The 26034-nt window shown below is 42.1% G+C and overlaps 2 protein-coding genes across 3 annotated transcripts in view; one reads left to right on the top strand and one right to left on the bottom strand.

Annotated features, from left to right (window-relative positions):
- Window positions 1-1128: 1128 nt before the first annotated feature.
- On the bottom strand, window positions 1129-19575 carry RIBC2 (RIB43A domain with coiled-coils 2). The gene is made up of 7 exons (XM_068164171.1): window positions 19392-19575; window positions 16525-16606; window positions 14698-15042; window positions 13775-13893; window positions 7776-8003; window positions 4429-4595; window positions 1129-1446 (listed from the first exon to the last, which is right to left on the bottom strand). Exons 1-7 carry the CDS (start codon window positions 19506-19508, stop codon window positions 1365-1367), a joined length of 1140 nt encoding a protein of 379 aa, XP_068020272.1. The 5' UTR covers window positions 19509-19575; the 3' UTR covers window positions 1129-1364.
- Window positions 19576-19696: 121 nt separating this feature from the next.
- SMC1B (structural maintenance of chromosomes 1B) overlaps window positions 19697-26034 on the top strand; it is a 37070-nt gene continuing 30732 nt past the window's right edge. The window contains exons 1-6 of one of the 2 annotated variants that reach the window (XM_068164908.1): window positions 19697-20002; window positions 22008-22196; window positions 22741-22853; window positions 24146-24349; window positions 24809-25047; window positions 25540-25795. In XM_068164908.1, the coding sequence (XP_068021009.1) occupies window positions 19894-20002; window positions 22008-22196; window positions 22741-22853; window positions 24146-24349; window positions 24809-25047; window positions 25540-25795 (1110 nt within the window). In that variant the 5' untranslated portion in view covers window positions 19697-19893. The remainder of the gene's footprint in view (window positions 20003-22007; window positions 22197-22740; window positions 22854-24145; window positions 24350-24808; window positions 25048-25539; window positions 25796-26034) is intronic. The other variant, XM_068164915.1, reaches the window with a different exon arrangement.

Here is a 26034-nt window from a genome sequence, read left to right as displayed (position 1 = left end):
AAAAAAATAAAACAAATGTTAACATGATCACTACTGACCATCATTTTCTTCCCTGAAATCAGATTATAGCACATATATCTTGCCCAAATTACTTAAATGGTCTTTGTGGAGCAACACTGAACATGTGGTAAACTATATAGTATTTACATGTAAATAGGCTAATTGCAAAGAGAGTAATAGGAATTGATCAGCGTTAGGAATTTCTTATGCGGTCCTCATATTTGTTTTAAAAAAGGTGCAAAATAGAATTTCTTTTTTTTCTATGATGAGAGAGTTGGTAGCCCTCAACTTCTGGGCCCCTCGATTTAAGAAGGACACTGAGACACTTGAACATGTCCAGAGAAGGGCAACAAGGCTGGGGAGAGTCCTTGAGCACAAGCCCTATGAGGAGAGGCTGAGGGAACTGGGATTGCTTAGCCTGGAGAAGAGGAGGCTCAGGAGTGACCTCATTGCCCTCTACAACTACCTGAAAGGTGGTTGTAGCCAGGAAGGGGTTGGTCTCTTCTCCCAGGCAACCAGCACCAGAACAAGAGGACACAGTCTCATGCCGCACCAGGGGAGGTTTAGACTCGAGGTGAGGAGGAAGTTCTTCAGCAAGCGAGTCGTTCGTCATTGGAATGGGCTGCCCAGGGAGGTGGTGGAGTCACTGTCCCTGGAGGTGTTCAAGAAGAGATTGTATGTGGCACTTGGTGCCATAGTCTAGTCATGGGGTCTGTGTTGATAGGTTGGACTCGATGATCCTCAAGGTCTCTTCCAACCTTAGTTATACTGTGCTACTATATTCACCTGAGCAAACAGACTTGGTTGAAAAGAGTCCCCTTGGAAGGAAGGTGAATAGAACTGCTTGAACAGGTCTTTGTTTGATTTAAAAAACAAACACACATACACACAAACCACAACCAACCAACCCCAAAATTTCCTGTCTAGGTCATCTTTCTTCCTTCCCACGGGACCTACCAAATGTGCACCACTTGTGATCTATGTTAGGCAGCATTCCCCTCTGACCAAGATGCACAAAGTAGCATTATATTTTAAGTTGTGATTCCTTTCCAGAAAGTCATTTCTAAAGGCACAGATAATGTAAATATTAGTTAAGCCTGAGACACAACACCCAAACAGCCTACTACTGAATCTCCTAGTTCTTTTTGGGAAAAGAAATATTACAATGCTTTCCTTTTCTTCGAGCAGATGTGGCCTAGCAGACTGCCCTTTAGTTTGAGTGCACTGTTAAAAAGAGACAAAGAGCAGATTAAAAAACAAAACCAAACTGAAATAAAAATAATGAAGCATGGGATTTCTCAATTGAAAAACAAATTTAATCGTTTACAGACTTCCATATCTTTCAGGTTGTTTTAGGCAGAATGTCATCGGCTGGTTGTATTAAACTGTGCGAAATACTGATCTGTGGGTACATTTGCATACTCTTCTTCTTTAAGATATATGTTCCTAGCAATAAATAAAAAAAAGCATGCAGTTAGTAAACGTTTCCCCATTGAAGCTGAGAAACCTAAATAGGATGTAATGCATAAAACCTTCAGACATACTCATAATGCTCAGAATTCTTAGTTATTAAATTGCATTTCTAGGTAATTTATTGTCAAAATGCATGCCATGTCTCAATAAACCAAATTTTTTTTTGACCTGAAATAACCTTCAAAAAATAATCTCATAGTGAAAAACCTAAATTAACATAATTCTGAATTTTCTGCTGTCATAATAGGAAAGCACTAGGTACTAGAAACTGTTTTGGAATATTTAAGTATGCGTGCATGATGTGAAAAAAAAAAAAAAAGAAAGAAGAAGAAGTGGAAGAACAGAACACCAAGTGGCTTGGTTTCATTTTTTTCCTTCACATATTATCTTCTTCCCTTCCCATTACGGTAGACACAAGACCTGTCCACCAACATATGTGCAGTGGTTAGCTGAAGAATCATCATTTTTGTCAGACAGTGGGAAAAGCTCTGTTTGTGCCATTAGGTTAACCCTGAGCTATTAGAAACTGGTAATTCCACTGATACTCATCTATTTCATTTCAGAAAACTATAGTAAATTAAGGAAACACACCTGATAACATATTCTTCTGCATAGTAAGTGTATTTATTCTCCACTTTTGAGATAGTTTTAGGCTATACCTTTAAGAAAGGGACAGTTACTGGAACACTGGCTGAATGTTTTAGTGTGAAAAGGAAAACAAAGATAATTCTAAACGAATTTCATTGTTGGAATGCAACTTTAAATTTTAGTTTTAGTTCAATTTGAGTCTCAGTCAGTTCTCTCTGTTTCAGTCTGCCTGAGCAGCTGCTGTCTTTCCTCTGTGCTGGCTGGAGTTGACCTTGAGCTAATGAGAAACCAATTCTTTTCTTCCCTTAACATACACTTTGAGCTAACAGAATTTCCTCCTTAGTAATTACTTTTCTCTCTAACCCTTTTTGGGAAAAAAGGGAGAAGAGAAGGGCGTTTTGGGGGGACCCTCCTCGCTGGAGGAGGGCAGGTTTCCTGTGTTACGTTCTTTGCTGTGTATTTTTGTATATACTGTAAATATTGTATATTGTGTATATATTCATCGCATTTCATCCTGCTTGTAAAATACAGCTCTTTCCCATTTTTGCTTCTTGGACTGAGTGAGCCGTGGTTTGGGGGCGAGGGGGAAGAACTGAACTTTTTCTCACCACCACAACTTTGCTATCATAGAATCAATAAGGTTGGAAAAGACCTCAAAGATCATCAAGTTCAACCTGTCACCCAACACCTCATGACCACTAAACCATGACACTAACTGCCATATCTAATCCCCTCTTGAACACCTCCAGGAATGGTGACTCCACCACCTCCTCGGGTGGCCCATTCCAATGGGCAGTCACTCTCTCTGTGAAGAACTTCCTCCTCACCTCCAGCTTAAACTTCCCCCGGCACAGTTTTAGACTGTGTCTTCTTGTTCTAGTGCTGGTTGCCTGGGAGGAGAGCCAACCCCCTCCTGGCTACAACCTCCCTTCAGGCAGTTGCAGACAGCAATAACGTCTGCCCTGAGCCTCCTCTTCTCCAGGCTAAGCAACTCCAGCTCCCTCAGTCTCTCCACACAGGGCTTGCGCTCCAAACCCCTCACCAACTTTATTGCCCTTCTCTGGACATGTTCCAGCACATCAACATCTTTCCTAAACTGAGGGGCCCAGAACTGGACACAGGACTCAAGGTGTGGCCTAACCAGTGTAGTGTACATGGGCAGAATGACCTCCCTGCTCCTGCTGGCCATACTGTTCCTAATGCATGCCAGGATGCCATTGGCCCTCTTGGCTGCCTGGGCACACTGCAGGCTCATGTTCAGCCAGCTGTCAATCAGTACCCCCAGGTCCCTTTCTGCCTGGCTGCTCTCCAGCCACTCCGACTACAGCCTGTAGCACTGCATGGGGTTGTTGGGGCCAAAGTGCAGCACTCAGCACTTGGACTTGTTTAATGCCATCATGTTGGACTCTGCCCATCTGTCCAGCCTGTCAAGGTCCCTCTGCAGAGCCCTTCTACCCTCTAACCAATCAACACCTGCTCCCAACTTGGTGTCACCTGCAAATTTATGGATGACTGACTTATTGCCCTCATCCAGATCATCAATAAATATGTTGAACAAGATGGGGCCCGGCACTGATCCCTGGGGGTCACCACTAGTGACTGGCCTCCAGCTGGATGCAGGACCATTCACTACCGCTCTCTGGGCACGGCCTTGCTATCTATATAAACCATCTGTTGTCAGTGTAATGCTTTTAAGAATTACAGCTACTACACGTAAGTCAGTAAAAATCATAACCTGCTCTTTGAAAAATCATTTAAAGAGTACTGAAAAACACATTTGAGCTGAATTAACTTTTTGAAATGTATAAGCTTATCACAAGCTGTGGTGGTTCAGGCTCGGTGCCCCAGGTGCCACCACACAAGCGACAGCTGTGGTGTCCCAAAGCATCCAGCCCAATGGGTGAGCATGGGAAGTTATGTATTTCATCCCATAATGCCCTGCTCCCTTATAAGACATAAGCAAGGGTCCTGAACTTTCTTCCCTCGCCGCTACCTAGTAATGGGGTGAGCCATCTTGCAGCGTCTTGGGCCTGGCTAGGGGGAAGAAAGAGCCATGGGGGTTTTGGGTATATACTCAGCGGGGGATGGCATACTTTTGGGTATGCTTTGGGATCTCTTTTGTCACTGTACTTGTGGTTCTCTGTAAAGTTTTCACGGCTTTTCCATTTAAAATTTTCACCACTTTTGCAATCCGTTTGTCTGAGTCTTTTTCTTTTGCCCATGGTGGGAGGGTTGACCTTGTCAACCTATCACACAAGCATATTAAAAAAACGAAACAAGCAAGTTAAAAAGCTCTTTGAAAGCCAAGTGGTTGTGTTAGTGGTTAAGCATTTCATTGGAGAAGAAGAAAACTCTCCTGTTACTTACTTTGATTTCTGCTCCTGAGATAGCTCTGCATTGATGTAATCTAAAGCTCGGCGGCATTCCCGTCTCTGCTGTTCCTGCTGGCGCTCTAAAAGCAGCTGTGCTCTTGCCGCCTGTATGCGCTGCCTGTCCCATTCAGCATCTTGTCGGCGTTCCTTCTCGTTTAGTCTCTACACAAGTGAAAAAGTGTGCTTAATTTTCTCTTTGCTCAAAGATAGAACACTTGCCCCTGTACTTAGCACTTGGCATTTGAGGCTGCACCTCAAATACTGTGTTCAGTTTTGGGCCCCTCGTTACAAGAAAGACATTTAGCTGCCAAAGTGTGTCCAGAGAAGGGCAAGGAAGCTGGTGAAGTGTCTAGAGTGGGATTATTTATTCTGCAGAAGAGGAGGGTGAAGGGAGACCTCATTGCTCTCTGCACCTACCTGAAAGGAGGTGACGGTCAGTACCAAGACACAGAACAAGAGAAAATGGCCTGAAACTGACCATTGGAACAGGTAACCCAGGGAGGTGTTGGAGTCACTGTCCCTGAAGATGTTAAAAAACCATGTAGGTGTAGCACTACAGGACATGGTTTAACAGCTATGGTAGTGTTAGGTCAATGGTTGGACTTGATCTTAGGGGTCTTTTCCAACCAGAACGATTTTCTGATTCGATGAAAAGTCTGTATAACAAAGTCTAATTGGTAAATTCATCCAAACTTGCTTACCTTTACTCAACACTAGGAGTAGCATTTTAAATAAGGACAAAAAGTAAGCATGTTCAAACTAGGCAGGAGGCCAAGCATTAGGCAGAAGTAAGATACTACAGACGAAAAAGCTATTGTTCTCCAGGGACCAAGACAGTCTCCTACCTCTGTATGTGTTAGGAAAACTAGGATCTGCTACCTGGCAGAAGTAAGCTAATCAGTAGATAACTACCTCTACCTGACATCTTAGCTCCCTCTAAAATCTAGACTAGCAAGATAGATTTATTTACTTTTAAGTTCTTGTTAGCAAGAGCTGTAACTTCTGAAGGTCAGTAGTTAGTAGACATCAATAATGCTTATGACATAGCTAATCCTATGTAATAAATAAGCCACCAACAGCAGACAAGTAGACACAAACTTTTTTTAACTCTACTCTTGTTATACCATCACTTCCTCACTTCTTGTCTGACATCACATTGAACTGATACAAGAAACCAGGCATCCAAAATAAACCTCACTCTTCCTGGGGGGGTTAATTTTCTGCCAACTGCTTGAACGAGTTCACTTCAAGGTTTTAAGAGAGCTAGGAAAATGCCCATTCTACCTTCAACAGCAGTAGATAGGGCATACTGTAACATACTGCATTGCAGAGATTAAGAACCAGAACTGAACAGCTCTTCATCAGCTGATATGAGTCTAGCCTCTGCATTGAGTGAGGGAAGTAGTTTCCTACATTACAGTATCTAGGACTTTACGGTCATGACTGCATAGGAAGGGTAGATTTCTGTACTCCAAGTGCCTGTTTCTATGTATCTTTAAAGCAGTGGGTATAAGCAATATTTAAGTTTTTTTCTGTATTTCAATCCCAGAGCATGACTGATAGCTGTGTGGGATGGTGGAAAGGAAATTCCATTGCATTCATGAACTTTTAAGACTCTCCGATTCTGTGACATATGCACAAGCAGGATCACTGGACCTGCTCTATTTGTATTGCTTGAGTACTCCTGAGCAGGGAAACATTGCCCTGGCCTGACCTGCTCTCACTCTCAGCTCCTAGCCCATTCCCTATGGAGCAACCTGCTCCTGCCCATCCCTTGAAGGAAGCTTATGCAGCCTCAAGTCCTAAACTGCACTGTGGCATCTGGGTCTAGGGCTGTGCAGGACCTTGCTACTCAGCTGAGCCACCACAGACACAGGCTCGTTGTCCCTGGACTCCATAGGTATATTCCTCCAACTTTAACTCCCACGTCTCTAGCCCACTCCTGCTGTTCCATGTCATTTCCCAGCTGTTTCATAGAGACTGTGTTCACTTTGATTGATCCTCAGTGCCAGGCAAGATTATGGAACAGGTCATCTTGAGTGCAATCACACAGCACTTAGAGGATGACCAAGGGATCAGGCCCAGCCAGCATAGATTTAGGAAGGGCAGGTCCTGCCTGACCAACCTGATCTCCTTCTATGATCAGGTGATCCGCCTGGTGGATGTGGGGAGGCCTGTGGATGTAATCTACCTGGACTTCAGCAAGGCCTTTGATACCATCCCCCACAGCAAACTGCTGGCCAAGCTGTCAGCCCATGGCTTGGACAGGAGCACACTGTGTTGGGTTAGGAACTGGCTGGAGGGCTGAGCCCAGAGAGTGGTGGTGAATGGTGCCACATCCAGCTGGCAGCCAGTCAGTAGTGATGTGCCCCAAGGATCAGTGCCTGCCGGGCCCCATGCTCTTTAACATCTTTATTGATGACCTGGATGAGGGCAATGAGTCCATCATCAGTAAATTTGCAGACAACACCAAGCTGGGGCCATGAGTTGATCTGCTGGAGGGTAGAGGGGCTTTGCAGAGGGACCTTGACAGGCTGGACAGATGGGCAGAATCCAATGGCATGAGATTTAACACATCCAAGTGCTGGGTTCTACACATTGGCCACAATAACCCCATGCAGAGCTACAGGCTGTAGTTGGAGTGGCTGGAGAACAGTATGGCCAGCAGGAGCAGGGAAGTCATTCTGCCCATGTACACTACACTGCACTGGTTAGGCCACACCTTGAGTCCTGTGTCCAGTTCTGGGCCCCTCAGTTTAGGAAAGATGTTGATGTGCTGGAACATGTCCAGAGAAGGGCAACAAAGTTGGTGAGGGGTTTGGAGCACAAGCCCTGCGAGGAGAGACTGAGGGAGCTGGAGTTGCTTAGCCTGGAGAAGAGGAGGCTCAGGGCAGACCTTATGGCTCTCTACAACTACCTGAAGGGAGGTTGTAGACAAGCGGGGGCTGGTCTCTTCTCCCAGGCAACCAGCACCAGAACAAGAGGACACAGTCTCAAGCTGTGCCAGGGGAGGTTTGGAAGAAATTCTACATAGAGAATGGGCTGCCCGAGTAGGTGGTAGAGTCACCATCATTGGAGGTGTTTCGGAAGAGACTTCATAGGGTGCTTGGTTGCATGGTTTAATTAATTAGGTGGTGTTGGATGATTGGTTGAACACGATCTTGAAGGTCTGTTCCAACCTGGTTTATTCTATTCTATTCCAGTTTGGACAAAATTCAGATCAATGGAAAACATGGTCTTCTAACTGGATGTGGAAGGCAAAGAGCAGTATTTTCTTGTAAAGCCACTTTCTGTAATATTATTAGAAACAAAAACATAGAATATGCATGTAAGCTTAAACACCTGTTTCTCCAGAACTTGCTGCTGCTGGGAGTAACGGATTGCCATCAGCTGATCTGGACTCATTCCCTTCCACCTATCTGGGATCACACGGTGTCTACCAAAGGAACTCACTGCTTGCTCAGGGTTTTCAGAAAGTAAGTCTCCTTGAAGGAGGTTTGAAATTTCATCCATGTCGTCTTTATTTTTTTGACGCTTTTCCAGTTTCTTCCTCTCAGCCATTTCAGAAGCCTAAATTCAGTGAAAACAGAGAACTGATAGTTTTTCCACAGTAAGTTGAGGGATGCAAAGTTAGCACGTCATAACAGATTTCTTTCCCATTTGCACATGTTGTCAACAGCATCACATATGATTACTAGGGCCATGGTCCCATTGGCTAAGACCATTATCTTGGACATTTTATTCAATGTCATTCCACTGTGATCTAGCAACAGATGAAAAAAGGCACCTAGGCCTTGCAACCTTACCTTTGCCATCAAGAGGGAGAGCCTAAAATTTCTGAGTTGCCTTGGAATACTACAGAAGGAAACTCGCACCTCTCTGCACAGTAATGCATGTAGCAGCACTATGCAATGGTTAATCACACTGCAAAATAAATATTTTAAACAAGCAAAAAAAGAAACCATCACATTTAATCAAGTCACATCCCCAAGAAAACATAATTCATTGCTGTAGCACTAAAAAACATGCACAAAACCATGCTTTTTATTTTGATTTGTGCTCCAACATTACATATCTCCCTTGCTACTAAATACTTCTTTTGATATTGATTCAAGTCATAAAGCAGAAGAGGAAATGCACATAGAAAACATTATGAGGCCAGGATTTCATATGCTTGAAGTAACACCAAGTTTGAGTGTGTGAGGAACTAATTGCTGCTGTGCTAAAGGAAGGCACAGCTCCTGAAGTCTTTTTTTCTAAATCACAGAGCTCACACATGACCAGAGTCATCCATCCAGGGAACCTGTGAAAGAAGTAGTATTAATTTGTATACTAAATGTAATCCCTTTGTCTATATTATACAGATAATGAATGTAGACAATTGTACATCACAGAATCACAAAATGGTTTGGGGTGGAAGGGACTTCTAAAGATCATATAGTCCAACTCCTCTGCAGTCATCAGGGACACCCTCCACTAGATCAGGTTGCTCAGAGCCCTGTCAAGCCTGACCTTGAACATCTCTGGGGATGGAGCGTTAACTATGTCCCCAGCAGCCTTTTCCAATGTTCCACCACCCTCATGGTAAAGAGCTTGTTCCTAATAGCCAATCTAAATCTGCTCTTCTCTAATTTGAAACCATTGCCTCTTGTCCTATCACTACATCCAGCCGGTTCAAACTAGGAACTTCTGCTTCTGCTAAAACCCAGAACATGCACTATGCTTCCTCTTGCCTGAAAGCATGGTTAAAATGTTGAAATACTGATGACTCCTAAATACTGAATCCTCTTGAACACTGTATATCAAAAATAGGATGCAAGCAATGAAAGATTTGCACAGCACACTTCAAAGAATGATAAAAAGCTACTCTTCTATGTTTAAAGCAGTGATGTATTTCATTTCAGATGAAAAATAAAAGGCTCGACAGTTAAAGCATGTACATAATTTATTAAAAGCCTGAAAGAAATATTTCTCTGAAGTAGCTGCAGGTTCTGAATGTGTTACTAGCAGTGTAATGTTGAGTGTATAAAGAATCAGAATAATGCCACTGCACATCCATGATTACATTATCAGGGAAACTATCAAGCTGTTTTGGTGTGCCCAGGAATAAATTCTACAGGCATAAGGTCTACAAGATAGTTAAACAGTCTACAATATGAGGACATTAAGTTGCAGATCCTCTGTAATCACATCCATTCATTTTCTTAGCATTACCTACAAAGTGCCTTGGAAAATATTTTCTTTCCAATTATGTCATCCTTAGGGCGAGAACATCCTTCTGCAACAGTAAGATTCTGCTATGGAATCATAATCACATCAAAAGAAAAATAAACCAAGGCCAAGGGATCAGGCCGAGCCAGCATGGATTTAGGAAGGGCAGGTCCTGCCTGACCAACCTGATCTCCTTCTATGATCAGGTGACCCGCCTGGTGGATGTGGGGAGGCCTGTTGATGTAGTCTACCTGGACTTCAGCAAGGCCTTTGACACCGTCCCACATAGCAAACTGCTGGCCAAGCTGTCAGCCCATGGCTTGGACGGGAGCACACTGCGATGGGTTAGGAACTGGCTGGAGGGCCGAGCCCAGAGAGTGGTGGTGAATGGTGCCACATCCAGCTGGCAGCCAGTCACTAGTGGTGTGCCCCAAGGATCAGTGCTGGGCCCTGTGCTCTTTAACATCTTTATTGATGATCTGGATGAGGGCATTGAGTCCATCATCAGTAAATTTGCTGACGACACCAAGCTGGGGGCAAGAGTTGATCTGCTGGAGGGTAGAGAGGCTTTGCAGAGAGACCTCGACAGGCTGGGCAGATGGGCAGAATCCAACGGCATGAGATTTAACACATCCAAATGCCGGGTTCTGCACATTGGCCACAACAACCCCATGCAGTGCTACAGGCTGGGGTCAGAGTGGCTAGAGAGCAGCCAGGCAGAGAGGGACCTGGGGGTGCTGGTTGATGGTAGGATGAACATGAGCCTGCAGTGTGCCCAGGCAGCCAAGAAGGCCAATGGCATCCTGGCCTGCATCAAGAACAGTGTGGCCAGCAGGAGCAGGGAGGTCATTCTGCCCCTGTACACTGCACTGGTTAGGCCACACCTCGAGTACTGTGTCCAGTTCTGGGCCCCTCAGTTTAGGAAGGATGTTGACTTGCTGGAACGAGTCCAGAGAAGAGCAACAAAGTTGGTGAGGGGTTTGGAACACAAGCCCTATGAGGAGAGGCTGAGGGAGCTGGGGCTGCTTAGCCTGGAGAAGAGGAGACTCAGGGGTGACCTTATCACTCTCTACAACTACCTGAAGGGAGGTTGTAGACAGGCTGATGATGGTCTCTTCTCCCAGGCACCCAGTACCAGAACAAGAGGACACAGTCTCAGGCTGCGCCAGGGGAGGTTCAGGTTGGATGTTAGGAAGAAGTTCTATACAGAAAGAGTGATTGCGCTATGGAATGGGTTGCCCGGGGAGGTGGTGGAGTCGCCGTCGTTGAGGGTGTTCAGAAGGAGACTTGATGGGGTGCTTGGTGCCATGGGTTAGCTGTTTGGGTGGGTTGGATTGGTTGATGGGTTGGACACGATGATCTTGAAGGTCTCTTCCAACCTGGTTTGGTTTATTTATTGGTTTATTCCAGTCAGAATCCTGGGTAGCCTTATGCCTTAATTTTTTTACCCAGCTTGTCAAATTAAAATGATTACTACTGCTGTATAAATAATTTCAGCAGGAATCACTGACAATTTAAGCTTGTAGAAACCTTCTCTTATACCCAGGACAAAAGCAACATTGGTGTTCCCAGTTAATACATACTTAGGTAAGAGAAAATCTGATAGGAATGATATTAGTAATTTTCTGCACGTGAAAGATTTATCACATCAATTACAGAAAACGTTTGGTTGGAAGAGATCTCAAAGATCATCCAGTCCAACCCTCAATCCAGCACTGAAGGGTCAACACTAAACCATGCCCCTAAGCAACACGTCCACACACTGCTTAAACACCTCCAGGGATGGTGACTCCTTCACTGCCCTGGGCAGACCATGCCAATGTTTGAGAACGCTTTCTGTGAAGAAATATTTCCTACCATCCAGGCTGAACCTCCCCAGCACAGCTTGAAACCATTTTCTCTAGTCCTAGTTTATAGTACAGGATCCTTCAGCATTGGAGAACCAAAGAGATCATCAATTCATTAATCCCTGAAGAACAAAAGAGCCATTAGAGGTAACCTTCTCAGCAGTGAAGTCATTGGCAATGGTACTGTGGTTAAGTGGAGCAAGGTGAACCACTGTCACAGGGACAGCAACGCCAGACCTTGTAACAAAGCAGATTGTAAAGAACTGAGATAACCTACCCTGAGTATCTGCTAGGATTCTTTATTAATTAACTATCAAACTGACCAAAACATGTTTTCTCCTGAAGTACATGATGTGCTGGGGAGATGGAGCATTTTGTTTTAAAGAAAAATTATTTCATTCTTTACATTCCCTAAAGATACTGACAACCATATGGACTACAGGACTAGGTTCACAGAGTATCTGATTGGAAGGAACCTCAAGGATCATCTAGTCCAACCTTTCAGACTATAGTTTAAATGAGTTGGCCCAGCATCCTGTCAAGCTGGGCCTTCAAAATGTCTAAAGTAGGGGAATCCACCATCTCCCTTGGGAGTTTATTCCAATGTCTACTAGTTCAAATGGTGAAAAAAAATTCTCTGGCATCCAGTCCAAATCTCCCCAGTAGCAACTTGTACCCATTGATGATGGCCATTGAGACTGAGATTGATCCAAAGCCAAATTCTAGGAAATTGCTTCTCGATTTCCCCTATTCTTTATCTAAATTACAATAACTGAGGGTTGCGCTTTCCTTTCCTCTACTGCCATCTCAGACCTTGCATTCACTCTTCCCAATCAGATCTACCAATCACTCATTCTAGAACAGAGTTCATTTTCTTTTCATTTGATAAATGATCTAACAAATGCTGAAGTTTCATGATCATTAGACTGACAACATCAGTGAAAGGTGTGGCAACCTGAAACCTCTGGTTTGCATGCTTAACAAAAAAATCCCAACAGCTGTGCCAACACATCATTTTAGGGAAATAGAAGGGTTTCTTAAACACTCAGAGCTAAACCAGAGGAAACCTGAAAAAAGTATCATGGTCTTAAAAAAGAAAAAGAGCTGCAGGCTGTAACTTAGTCTATACAGCAGAGCAAGAGACAATAAGAACTAAATGAAAATTGTTGCCCCAGCCTCCATTATCATGCCTTCATGTCATTAAAAAAATAGAGGAAAAAAACCCAAAGAGGATGATTTTTAAACATACTTAACAAGTACACCCTTCAAGCAGAATCTGTATATCTAAAGATTAAAACCCACACCACACATGAACCTCTTATGTCATCCCCAAACAACTGGTAGAACAAAAATTACTTGGGATACTACAGCTACCCCTAAGTGCACCAGCCACTTGGAGTACCTTTATGGTTATTCACACAAGATAGTTCAATAGCCATGACTTGAAGCAACAAAAGCCTTTGCAATTACCTTTAGCTATCTATAAACAAAATTACAGGCCAAGCACGCCCTTAAAAGCCGAAACACCACTTACACAGGCTTGCATGCTTATATATTTGAACTAAAAGATACCATATTTGAGGAAGATAATTTTAACATGTCTTATTTTGATGTGAATACATAAAATTTAAAGCCAAGTCACACCAAATAGTTTAACCAAACCAACAGCATCCATGTAACCCTTTGAGCTTTATGCATAAAATGAATGGGGGGGGCGGGGGAGGGAACCAAACCAAACCAAAAACTGTGCAGTAGAATAAAAAACTAGAGCATGGCAGATTGTTTCCATGTTTCAATAGGTTCCAAAGCATGCTTGGTGAGCAAACACCAAGTAGCCAAAGTGTCAGAAACAGTGGTGGTGGGGAAATTAGCACAAGCAACGAAGACAAAAAGCTACTGTTAGTAATGTTTCCACATAAGCAAAGAGAAAAGCAGGCAGACACAGCTAAAAATATCTAATGACTGATAAAACTAGAAGGAAGCACAGGAGGCTTTTGTTGTACTACAGTTCACAGACTACAAGTCCCTGAGAGACTGATGAGTTGTTGCTGCCCTCTAGTCAGCAAGCTGAGTACCAGGAGAAAAAATTTTGACAGAGGGTGACTAGTTAGAGGAGAGCGAGATCCTTGGGAAGGACAAAGTACTGAAACAACTTTGGAAGCTAGCTGCTAAGCAATCTTTGTGAAAACATCACCACTCATTGTACTTTTGTGCATCTTATTTTCTTTGTCTCCACTTTTTTGTTTGTTTTTTTTAAACCAAACAAATCCAATATTAATTTACCTGGGTTCTATTGAAATCTTTAGTAGCTGCACAAACAGCACGCCTTTTTTCTTCTTCTTTACGTTGTTGTTCCATCGTATTTCGGTCAACTTCGATCCTATTCTTGTCATAAAGATAATCTAAATTAAATTAACACTGAATTTAGATAATATTTACTATAAGAGGAGCTACAGGTACAACAAGCTGAATAGCATAACTATTTCCAAATCCTGCAACTGAACCTTTCTATCTTGGAATTTCAGGTGCCTCATTAAATCAGTTTATTATGTAAACCATCTTGTCTTAACAGTTAAAACAATGTTAAAAGTATGTTACATTCTGCAGAAAAAAAAAAGGTACACAATGCAAGCCAGAAAAAAAAATATCGGTATTATTCTGTCTTCTCTGGAACAGCAAAGACTAGACAATTTGGTCTGATGAAGTGAACATAGAATAGAATAGAATAAACCAGGTTGGAAGAGACCTTCAAGATCATCGCGTCCAACCTACCATCCAACACCACCTAATCAACTAACCCATGTAACCAAGTACCCTGTCAAGTCTCCTCCTGAACACCTCCAGTGAAGGTGATTCCACCACCTCCCCGGGCAGTCCATTCCAATGGGCAATCACTCTCTCTGTTTTACCATCTAGCATGCAAACCAGATGGTTCTTCAGAATGTTCTGATACTTCACCCAAGACATAAAATAGAAATTAAACTCAGGTAATATTAGAATTATCACAATAATAAACATAGATTTCTTAAGTGAGATAATGGATACATTAGAGTCTGTAAAGTAAAAAACTGCTGCAATATTTCTAACAGTTACATACTGAAGGTACTAAAACACTGCTATGTCAAGCTGACACAACAGGCTTATTTGCCAGACACATCAGGATTTCGTACAACGCAGATTAAAACCTTATTAGCTTCTTTTTTTACCTGCAAATTTTTGATCAGCCAATGCATTCTTCCAGTCTCGCTGTTGCTGAAGAGACCACTCCCTGAACTGCTCCTTTTGAAATTTCATCCTCTGATCATAGTTTAAGTCTTCACCCATAAACTTCTGCAAGCCAGATACCGTACACCGAGGATCATTGTCTGAAAGACGAGCAGGTCTGTCCTTCTTTAAGGCCTGTGGATCAGACAGGTCGAACTCGCGTCTTGTTTCCGGCGTCTGAAAATTCTTCCAAAATTCACTGAGAGCCTTGTTTATGTTTCTGATCTCATTTTTCTGTCGTTCCTCTAACATGCACATGATCTTGTCATTTTGCTTGCTTTCATTAGCTACAGAAAAAGCAATACAATGAAAACACAGCTCTTAGAAGTGCACGCCATAGACCTGTACGTGTAAGATGGAAACTAAAATTATGGAAAAAGAATAAGACTTCAAACTCTTATACTTTAAGGAGGAGTACTTGATTTACCAGTCCAGCAAACCCACTAATGTTCATAATATTTACTTATAAAGTACTTGGTGTTTTTTAACATCAATTCTCTTATTAGTTACCATGACTTCATGTTTGCAGTTACAATTGCATGTGAAACAGACAATAAATGCTTCTAGATCTATGAGTTTTCATTTGGTTAAAACTTGCAGTAACACATGAAATGCACTATATACTAATACTTCTGATTTAGTTTACATTTCCAACCCAAATACATGATGTTGCTTATTAAGAAGCAAATGAAGAGATCAGACTCGCAGTAAAAGGAATACAGATATTTGTTTCATAGTTCCAATGATTTTTCTAACCATAGCACTAAAACAATTGGCTGGCACTAACAGTTTTTGAAAAGCTAAATAGCTCTTGCCCATTTAATCAAAATTATGTAATTGATTTAAAGAAGAACAAAGAACAAAACCCCTCCACCCGAAACTAGCCATTTTAGCCATTTAAATACAATTAACAAGCAAGGATCATTTCCTCTGCTGCCACACTACGCATCGCTTCTGGCGGTTTGTTATGAGTCAGAGTCTGACAGGTATTCTGCCATAAAAATCACAAGCAGCCATAGAATCACAGCATGGAATTTGGCAGCACCATTGCACATCTTTCTGAAACACACAGAAACATCTGTGGGACCTTCCACACGATACCACAGGAGAGCCTTTCAGAGGGCTGCCACAAAGGGTTCTAAGGTCAGGGAACACCAATGGAACATTTGTGTGGCTACATGCTCTGATTCAGCAGCGGTTCCTTCTGACAGCCTGTTGTGCAAAACTCATGCTCCTAGCAGTAGTACTCTATAGAGGATTCTATAGAATATACATATATTGAATAATGGCTAGACAGAACATGGGCTTAATCTGCAGAAAAGCTACCAAATTTGCCTTTGATATTCTGAAAAGAATAGTATTAAGTAATTAAGCTTTTGTGGTAAATGTTCCTGTCTCTCCAGGTATCTAACAGTGCTGTTTGTCAATATTTATTAAAAGAAGACAGTGGAAATTCCAGACTATAAGAAATATAGAGCAGCTTAATCATGCCAGCATAAATCTTGAGATACTGAGGAAAATGCACACGTATCAATGCAAACTATAGCATTCAGTTTGGATGTCTGAATTCAGAGAAAAGTCTGTAATTGTGCATATACAAATATATACACAAATATGTATATATAAAATCTTGATTGACAGCTTTACATGGATAGACTCATATAGCAAGATTCAAGGAGATAGGCTCTATGAAACACATGAAGGGGAAAAAAAGCAGGAGACAAAGTACATTTACTTCACAGAAATTTCATTAATAGCTATGAATATACCAAGTTCTTCATTTCGTGCTTTTTCAGCTGCTTCTTGAATTTTTTTGTCCTCGACCTGGCTATCCAATGCATCTTTATCAACCTGTTAAGATGAAAAAAAAAAAGCAGCTCTTTAAGAGACACTACATTCTGCTGCGCCAGGGGAGGTTTAGACTCGAGGTGAGGAGGAAGTTCTTCACCGAGCGAATGACGAGTCATTGGAACGGGCTGCCCAGGGAGGTGGTTGAGTCATCAACCCTGGAGGCGTTCAAGGGGAGATTGGACGTGGCACTTGGTGCCATGGTCTAGTCATGGGGTCTGTGTTGATAGGTTGGACTCGATGATCCTCGAGGTCCTTTCCAACCTAAGTGATACTGTGATACTGTGACTAAAAGCAGGCATTGTCAAGCTACATTGATACACAATTGTACAAGACAGATACAAAGCCACCAGCAAGAGAGTATATACACAACACTATTCAATATTGGTCACTTACAAAGAAAAGCCAGAAACAATTTTATTGATGTGTTTTTACGACAGGTATATTCCTGCACCTAACAAGAACACACCACATTGTCATAAAAAAAAAGGATTTAATGAAAGAGCAAAACAGAATGCAGTATAATATGTAAAAGTTACACTCAGCCCAGTGAAGGTGCAGCAGTCACAATACCTAGAAAGGAAGAGAAGCCCAAATACATAGTTGCTCTCTCTTCAGCAAACTTCCTCCTTTATACTGAGTGTCATGCTCATGGTCTGGGATACACCTGTGAGCTAACTCAGGTGAGCTGTCCTAGCTGGGTCAGAACTGCCAATGGCCTGTAGCCCAGGACTGACCCACATGTGGTTCTGTCCCTTCAAAACCAGGACAACCCTACTTACAGATTTGTGGTGTCCAAGTCAAATACCACCTTGGTTTTGTAATTTTGTCAGCTCAGCTAAACTGCTGAGAGAGAGAGAGAGAAAGAAAGCAAAGAATCTAAAAGTACATTGGAAATACTCATATCTCTCCATATAGATCTCTTGACTTTTCATGCTTTGCACTTGGTCCGACTTCAAAGCACAAGCACAGCCCTTCCTGTTCAGCCATCATGTAAGGTACACCAAATTATGTTAACCAAAATATTTACAAAATTTCTCCAGTGGGCTCTCCTTCATGTTATATCTTTCTCTCCTGGAAATGGATCTATCAAAACCTGTATGAAAAGTCAGTTCTGCAAAAGCATTTGGGAAAGACCTCCAGGTGGTGGGCTTCAGTACTGCTCAACAAAGTATGTTAAGATATGCTGTTTTGTTCTCAGCTATTTCATTAGCTTAGAATTTTTGCTTTACATTTAATTTTTAAGGCTCTACAAAAGCCACCTTAGAGAAAAATTATGTATTTCCAGATGAAGAAATATGAACTACCTTCCTATACATAAAACACATCTGTTAAAAAAAGCTTCCTGGCTCCTTTCATTTAAGCATATTGTTGCCTATCACATATCAGGACACTGTATCAGGTAGACAACCTGTCTTGTTCTTCAAGTGGTAACTGCTCTATAACCATGATTTTTTCAAGAAAAAAATCCAAGGCACTACAATTCTACCAGTCCAACGAAATCAACAAATTTGGTTTATTTTCACCAATTCTAAACGTGGCTCTACAGTAGTTAATTCTACAGCACTTACATGTGATGTGTGCATAAGCAGACAGCACTTAAATCATTCTGCAAGCAAAACTTAAAGTTACTTTACCCCACAGCACTCTTCATATGCACATATACAACGTCAGCATGGGCCTTTGGACACATTACTGGAAGGGTGAATAGAATAGAATTAACCAGGTTGGAAAAGACCTTTGAGATCATCAAGTCCAACCTATCATCCAATACTATCTAATCAACTAAACCATGGCACCAAGAGCCCCATCCAGTCTCTTCCTAAACACTTCCAGTGATGGTGACTCCACCACCTCCCTGGGCAGCACATTCCAATGGCAAATCACTCTTTCTGTGAAGAACTTCTTCCTAACATCCAGCCTAAACCTCCTCTGGTGCAGGTTGAGACTGTGTCCTCTTGTTCTGGTGCTGGCTGCCTGGGAGAAGAGACCAACCCCCACCTGGCTACAACCATTCACATTCTGACATCCACTCCAAGAAAGGCAGACATCAGTCATCTCCATATACATAAATATGGCCTGATGGATCCATCCTGTTTTCCCTGCTGCAAAATAGGGACCAATTGTAGAATCCCTTCCAGCAATAAATCTTTCACTGATTCCAGCTTCTAATGAGACTCAAGCAGATGAGGGTAGAGATGTAAAAAAACATCATTTTGTTCATGCCACACGGTGTGAGCTGACTCTGCAAGTTTCTTGATTACCTCAAAGTAAAGCACACTCCTACACAAATAAAGCTAACTCCTAAATAAATACTGCAGCACACACTTTGATCTTTGTGTCCTGTTCAGGAAAAAGGAAGTTTTGCCTTTGCACTCTGCAAATACAAGAGCCCCTCAGACTCTGTCACACACACCAGCGACAGATGTCAAAAATAACTTTTGAGGATGCCTAGGCTTTCACTAACAACTTTTTAAAGCACCCCAGCCCAGTCAAACCCGCAAGAGAGCGTTTCCCTCCCGCTACCCTGCTGCTCTGCTGGCAGACACCTAGGAAGCCCTTGGGGGGCCCACCGGGGCAGCCGCCTGCCGCCCTTCCTCAGAGCTGGGCTCGCCACCCTCGCTCGTCCGCCCGCGCCGGCAGGGCTGCCCCTTCTTCAGCCCTGCCCTAGGGGTCACCTCCGCTTTAGAGCGGGCTCCTCAGAACACACGGGTGCAGGGGGAGGTCGGCGCCATTCCTCCTCGCTGGCACCGCAGCCCGGGACGAGAGCTGGGGGCCGTGCCCTCACCCCTATGGTCCGGAGCCGCACGTTGAAGATACGATTCTGCCGCTGCAGCTCCCGCTGCCGCCGTCGCTCCAAGGCGGCAGCCTCTTGTAAGTCCCGCTGGAACCCCAACCTGTGCATGGCTTTTAGAAGTCAACCGGCTACCGGCGCTGTGCGGGCTACAGGCAGGAGTGAAGCACGGCTGCGACCTGCCGCTCAGCCCGGAGAGCAACACAGGGGGTCACCATGGGAACGGGAGCCCCACCCCCCTCCGCCGCTTCCCCGCGCCCGCCGCATCGCCGCCAAGTATGGCCGCCGGCCCTCAGGCGTGAGGCGGGCGCTGGCGGAAGTGGCGCTAGCGGCGGCCCTGGGCCTCGGCTGCTGAGGGGAGAGGCTGGGGCGGATCGCGGGTGGAGGGGCGAGAGAAGGCCAACTAATAACATACTGGTTTATTGTTTAAATATTGGGTTGGTGGTGTAAGCTCGCAGCTAACAGCCTCAGCGGTCCCTTGCCCAGGGCTGCAAAAATGGGTTACCTGAAGCTGCTGGTGGTGAAGGATTTCAAGTCCTGGCGGGGGCAGCAGGTTATTGGCCCCTTCATGAAGTTCACTTGCATCGTTGGTCCCAATGGATCAGGTAGCAGGCTGAGGCATGTGGGGAGGCTGGCAGTGGGAACCTGGTGGCTCTGTGTCTCCACTGTAGCTGTTAGTACTAAGGCTTTGATTTTCTGGTCTTTGCCAGGTCTTTTCTGTGAACACCACAGGCCTGAGGGGGAGCAAAAAGCAGTAGTGCAAGTGCAGGCCCAAGAACAGGGCCAGCGTGGCTGCTCTGAGGGGGTGAGGGCAGCAGGAGTTTGCCTGTGGAAGACCACAGGGGTTGATGGGGGGGAAGTAAAGACTTGGGCCTGCTTAAAATCTCTTCATACACATCTGGAGGTGTGGCAGCACAAGCAGTGTTTTGGAGGCTGCAAATCAGCCAATTTGTTCTGGATTTTTGTGCCTTAAGGCATAGATATTCTCTAGCATGGGGGGACAGAGGTGATAGGGTTGAAATGGTTCCATTTTGTCTACTCTTTTGAGCCTACCTTGCCTTTGCCACTCCAGTTTGTAGTTTAGCTTACTGAGGTCACATAAAGGTGGTTTTACTTTATTGCTATGAGCTGTAAGCTGTAGCAGTAAAAAGCTGCTTCTTGATTTGGCCCTGTGATTTTTGTCATGTGAGTAAATAAATGCCTTTGGAAAGGAGATAGTAGCTTTTCAGGGTTGCAGCTGCTTTGTTGTTTAGCCCACAAAACCCTTGGTTTATAGACTCCACCTTGTTATCCTGTGAGTGCTGGAACTTCAAAAATTTTACTCACTTTTGAAAAAAGAACCCTAAGGATGCTCTTAGTCTTCCCCACATTATTAATGATTTAGTTTAAGATTTAGCTTTTGTTGATTTGCTGGAGGGTATGAAGGCTCATCAGAGGGACCTGGGCAGGCTGGATCAGTGGGCTGAGGCCAATCATATGGACTTAAAGTCCTGCACTTAGGATGCAGCAGCCCCATGTAACACTACTGCCTTGGGGCTGAGTGGCTGGAAAGCTGATCAGCAGAAAGGGGCCTTGGGTTGTTGGTCAACAACTGGCTGAACATGAGCCAGCAGCATGCTCACGCATCCAAGAGGGATAACAGCATCATGGCCTGCATCAGGAATAGTGTGACCAGCAGGGATAGAGAAGTGATTATCCCCCTGTACTTGGCACTGGTGAGGCCACACCTTGAGTACTGTGTTCAGTTTTGGGTGCCACAGTATAAGGAAGACATGGAGGTGCTGGAGCAGGTCTATGGCAGGGCAACAAAGGTAGTGGAGGGTCTTGAGAATAAGTCTTAGGAGGGGCAGCTGAGGATGCTGGGGTGGTTTAGTCTGAAGATGAGGAGGCTGATGAGAGACCTTACCACTTTCTACAGCTACTGAAAGGAAGTTGTAGAGAGGTGGGTGTTCATCTTTTCTCAAAAGTCATAGCTGATACGAGGAAGTGGCATCATTACCAGGGGAAGTTTAAATTAGACATTAGAAAGAACTTCTGTACAGAAAGGGTTATCAAAGGCTGAAACGGGCTGCCCAGGGAAGTGGTTGAGTTGCCATCCGTGGATGTATTTAAAAGTTGTCAACATACGGTGCCCAAGCATATGGTGTAGTGGTGGCCCTGGTAGGGTTAGATAGCAGTTGAACTTGATGATCTTGAATGTCTTTTCCAAGCATAGTGATTCTTTAGAAGATTTCTAGTGGCCAAGTTCTAGTTATGCAGTAGAGTGGTTATGTGGGAAACCTCGCTGACTGCATTGCAGAAATATCAAGGAGGATGATGTTTAATGACATTTAGAGATACCTTTGTAACAAAAATTTGTTCCACAAGACTGAACATATCAAATTTGTGGTGATCTTTCTTACAGACAGCTTTATTGTCTGCTGCCAGGATGTTACATCTTAGAACTGGATTTCCTCCTCACATGCAATATTTTTTTTCTTCAAATAGAGCACTAGAAATAGTATAAATTACAAATTTCACATTTACATATGGGTTTTAGTTAATAACTAATCAATTGATCAATTGCCTCCTTTGATTTTTGCTATGTCAAAGCAAAATTTTTTTTTTAAGGGAAATCTAATATAATGGATGCTATTAGTTTTGCACTGTGTGAAAAGACATCTAATTTGCGAGTTAAAAGCGTTCGAGAACTCATTCATGGAGCACATGTTGGAAAACCAGTTTCTTCTGTGGCCAGTGTGACACTAGTGTATTCTGAAGAAGATGGGGAGGAAAAGAGATTTTCAAGAGTTATCCGTGGTAGGTAGCAGATTCTGTTAAACCTGCTTTCTGTTGCCTGATGTACAGAAAATAGAGATCAAGAATACTCAGCTTTGAATTTCAGATGCTTAATATTCTTTTGTATTTGGGTGGATTAAGCCCCTCAGTATTGCAATACTTGTTAGGATCCTTTGGTAGCATTTTGATAGGCACATGTTAAAATGGAAAAAAAAAAACATATTGGGGCAAAGTTAAAAAATCAAATGAGTGTGTTCTTTGGTTCAAACTTTGATATGTAGATGTTCACTTGAAAAATACATAGACGGTGTAGGCTCTAGAAAATGGGATCTGACACCTTGCTGCAGGCATGAGCGCTTCAGGATCCGTCAGTACTTCTGGAAGTTGCCACTAGAGTTTTCATACAGAACAATGAAGTGACTAAGGGACTAATTGATGTGTGTTTTCTTTGAGGAAATTGCTCAGTGAAATTGTTCCACTAGTTAAGTTGTTTCACTAGTTTATTTTTTTCCTATGCATTTTGTGTTGTTTGTTGTTTGGTTTGTTTTTACATTTCCCCTTTTAGGTAACTGTTCAGAATTTCTTTTCAATGATAAATCTGTTGGCCGGTCTACATACCTCTCTGAGCTTGAAAAAGTTGGCATATTTGCCAAAGCTAGGAACTGTCTTGTTTTTCAGGTGAGTATTTAAAGTAAAGAACATAAAAACAGTTGAAGTGATTTCATAGGAGTACACAGTTACCTATTTGAAAGAAATGAGGGCACCCTTAGCGAATTTCCAAGTAAATGCATATCTTCCTTCACCTCAGCCAAGAACTAAAACACTGAAAAATGGAGGGGATGAATTTTGTGTGTATATGAGCATATTAGTAGGACAAAAGCTAATCTGGAAGAAATGGTGTAGTCTTATTATTCAGAGACTATAAGAAAATGTGGATCTCTTTGTTTTTTTCCTTTGTTTTTTTTCTTTGTTTTTTTCTTTGTTTTTTTCCTTTGTTTTTTTCTTTGTTTTTTCTTTGTTTTTCCTTTGTTTTTTCCTTTGTTTTTTCCTTTGTTTTTTCCTTTGTTTTTTCCTTTGGTTTTTCCTTTGGTTTTTCCTTTGGTTTTTTCCTTTGGTTTTTTCCTTTGGTTTTTCCTTTGGTTTTCCTTTGGTTTTCCTTTGGTTTTCCTTTGGTTTTCCTTTGGTTTTCCTTTGGTTTTCCTTTGGTTTTCCTTTGGTTTTCCTTTGTGGTTTTCCTTTGGTTTTCCTTTGGTTTTTCCTTTGGTTTTTTTCCTTTGGTTTTTTTTACATAATGTTTTGTGGCTTCTAGGAATCCTATAAGTAGGAGAAGCTAATTTCACCTTAAAACACTCCCATTAGTCAAGATGCATGAAAATATGTTAAGATTTCTTGTTAAGAGATTGCAAATCCTACAAGGTTCTGAAGTATTTGACTGTCTAGGTCAGAAATGCTGCATATTTAATTAGAATATATTTAACAGGATTGTCTTCCTTGCACTTGATGAGGAAAATTCCCAAGGAAGAAACTTATTTCCTACTCCTCACTGAAAATAGTAACTCCTTTGTGTCAGTGAAAATTTGAGCAGCCTGTTTTGCTTTTGTCATACTGAGGGAGGTGTTACTTCATTTTTCACTGTAAATGAGTTTCAGCTTTTTTAATGAGGCTAAGAAGACTTAATTTTTCCAATGTGATACTGTGCACTGATTTGTGCAGGTGGATTTAGTTTGAAGGTGTTTTTCATAGGTCATATATGACATTCTAAATTTTTTAATGATGTAATTTAATTAGGTGGGGTGGATAGGGTGATACTCCTTTTGGTATTAAATGTTAAATTCTGTTTACCATAAATATATCCAAAGATAAATCTGTATTGTATGTCCTTAAAGAGATTCATTAGACAACATAATGACCTACAGTGCTGCATTTGTTTATATATATATGTATAATGTTTCTCCCAATTTTTATTTTAGGGAACAGTAGAATCAATTGCAATGAAAAAGCCAAAAGAGAGAACTCAACTTTTTGAACAAATCAGCAATTCATGGGAGTATGCTGAAGAATATGAACAAAAAAAGAAACAAATGCAGCAAGCAGAAGAGGATGCACAGTTTAAGTATAACAAGAAAAAAAGTGTTGCAGCAGAACGCAAACAAGCAAGGGTGGAGAAAGTTGAGGTAACTCAAAAATTACTTCTTTTTTGCTTGAGATCTCAGATTCTGCATGTTTTATAAACTGAAATACTGATTTTTCTCATGAAAAGCCTGAAGAATTGTTGTTTTAAATCTAGTATTTTTAAGTATGGTATACTATATAATTTATAGTATTGTATAATGTATGCATTCTTTATATAGTATGCATAGTATATACTAATAATATGCTGTATTTTATATACATACACAGTATATGCTGTATTGCATGCTGTATCATCTCAAAGGATAGAGGAACACATATAATAAAATCTAAATTAATGAAAGTAGTTTTTCCAGTATAATTGAAGTGTTGACTTACATGTTTGAGTTCTGTGGTCAGTGCACATTGACGGAATTAAAACTGTTCTGTCATCTTTGGACTTCAGACTGTTCATGGCTAAAAATACTTTTTTATAAACCATAAATAAAATTGAATGTTGATAGGCAGAGCATTACCAGATGTTTATAAAGGAACTTGATGAAGAAAGGATACAACTGCAGCTTTTCCGGCTTTATCACAATGAAAAAGACATTGACTTCCTACGAAAAAGTTTGGATGAAAAGAATATGGACATTCATAGGAAGAAAGAGTCTCTTTCTGCAGCAGAAGATGCATTTAGAGCCAAGAAAAAAGTGTTTGGTGTGCTAAGCAGAGACCAACAGCACATGGAAAGAGAAATGAAGTAGGTTTTCCAATCAGGTTCTCTGGTAGCTGAGTTAAAGCATTGTTTGCTCTGGGAATTGCTTGGCAGGTTTGTATTTCCTGTTAAGGCAGTTGGGTAGTATCCTAACGCTATGGAAGTCAGCATAAGTAGTTTACTAAGGTAATATCTAGACATGGATTTCATCTCCACCACCATGCCCAGGTTGTCAGTAAATTCTTTATATAATACTTGTTTGCTGTTACATTTTTTAGGCAGTTATGCTTCACTTCTTGTATTTGTTTTTCCAATGGATAATAAAAAATGGCCTCTGGGTATGTAACCTTGAAGCTGACACCTGATTATTTGTTTGTGTGTGTGGTTGGGAGGGGTGCTTTTCTGTTTGTTGGTGTGGGGTTTTTGTTGTTGGGGTTTTTTCATGTTTTCTTAATATATATTTGTTGTTTTGGATGTGTTTTTTGCTTGTTAGGTGATTGGGTTGTTTATTTGTTTTGGGTTGTTTGTTTTGGTTAGGACTCTTGAAGCATCACTGATTCAGCAGAGACCCCTCTATATAAAAGCAAAGGAGAACACTTCCTACCAAATCAAGAAAGTAGAAATGTCTAAAAAAACTCTAAGGGAGAAGGAGAAATCTTGTGATAAAGAAAAGCAGAACATAAAAGAACTAGAGACAGAACTAAATGATATTGAGAAGGCATGGAGAGCATTTGAGAGGAAGGCTGAAAAGATACTGCAGGCAGCAGCAGATGTTAAGCTGAGGGAAAATCAGGTGAGTGAGGAGACCAAAAGGTACTATTTACAAGTGAAGCCCAAAAATCCCTGGTGATGGCAGAGAAACTGTTCTTTCACTAATAACTTGTAATTTCTGATGATCTTTATGGCAGTTGATCTTAAACAAACACAAAATTGTAACTTTTATTTAGAAATAGTTTTATTGGATGAAAAGAAAGGATAGTACAATGTGGAGGGAGTGGGCTGTTTCCTTTTTGGGTGGGAAGTCAGATCTCA

This window comes from Melanerpes formicivorus, unplaced genomic scaffold, assembly GCF_026170545.1.
Source record: "Melanerpes formicivorus ecotype bairdi unplaced genomic scaffold, bMelFor1.0.p_v2 SCAF_3, whole genome shotgun sequence".
Lineage (NCBI taxonomy): Eukaryota > Metazoa > Chordata > Aves > Piciformes > Picidae > Melanerpes > Melanerpes formicivorus.
This window is presented reverse-complemented; position numbering and strand designations above follow the sequence as displayed.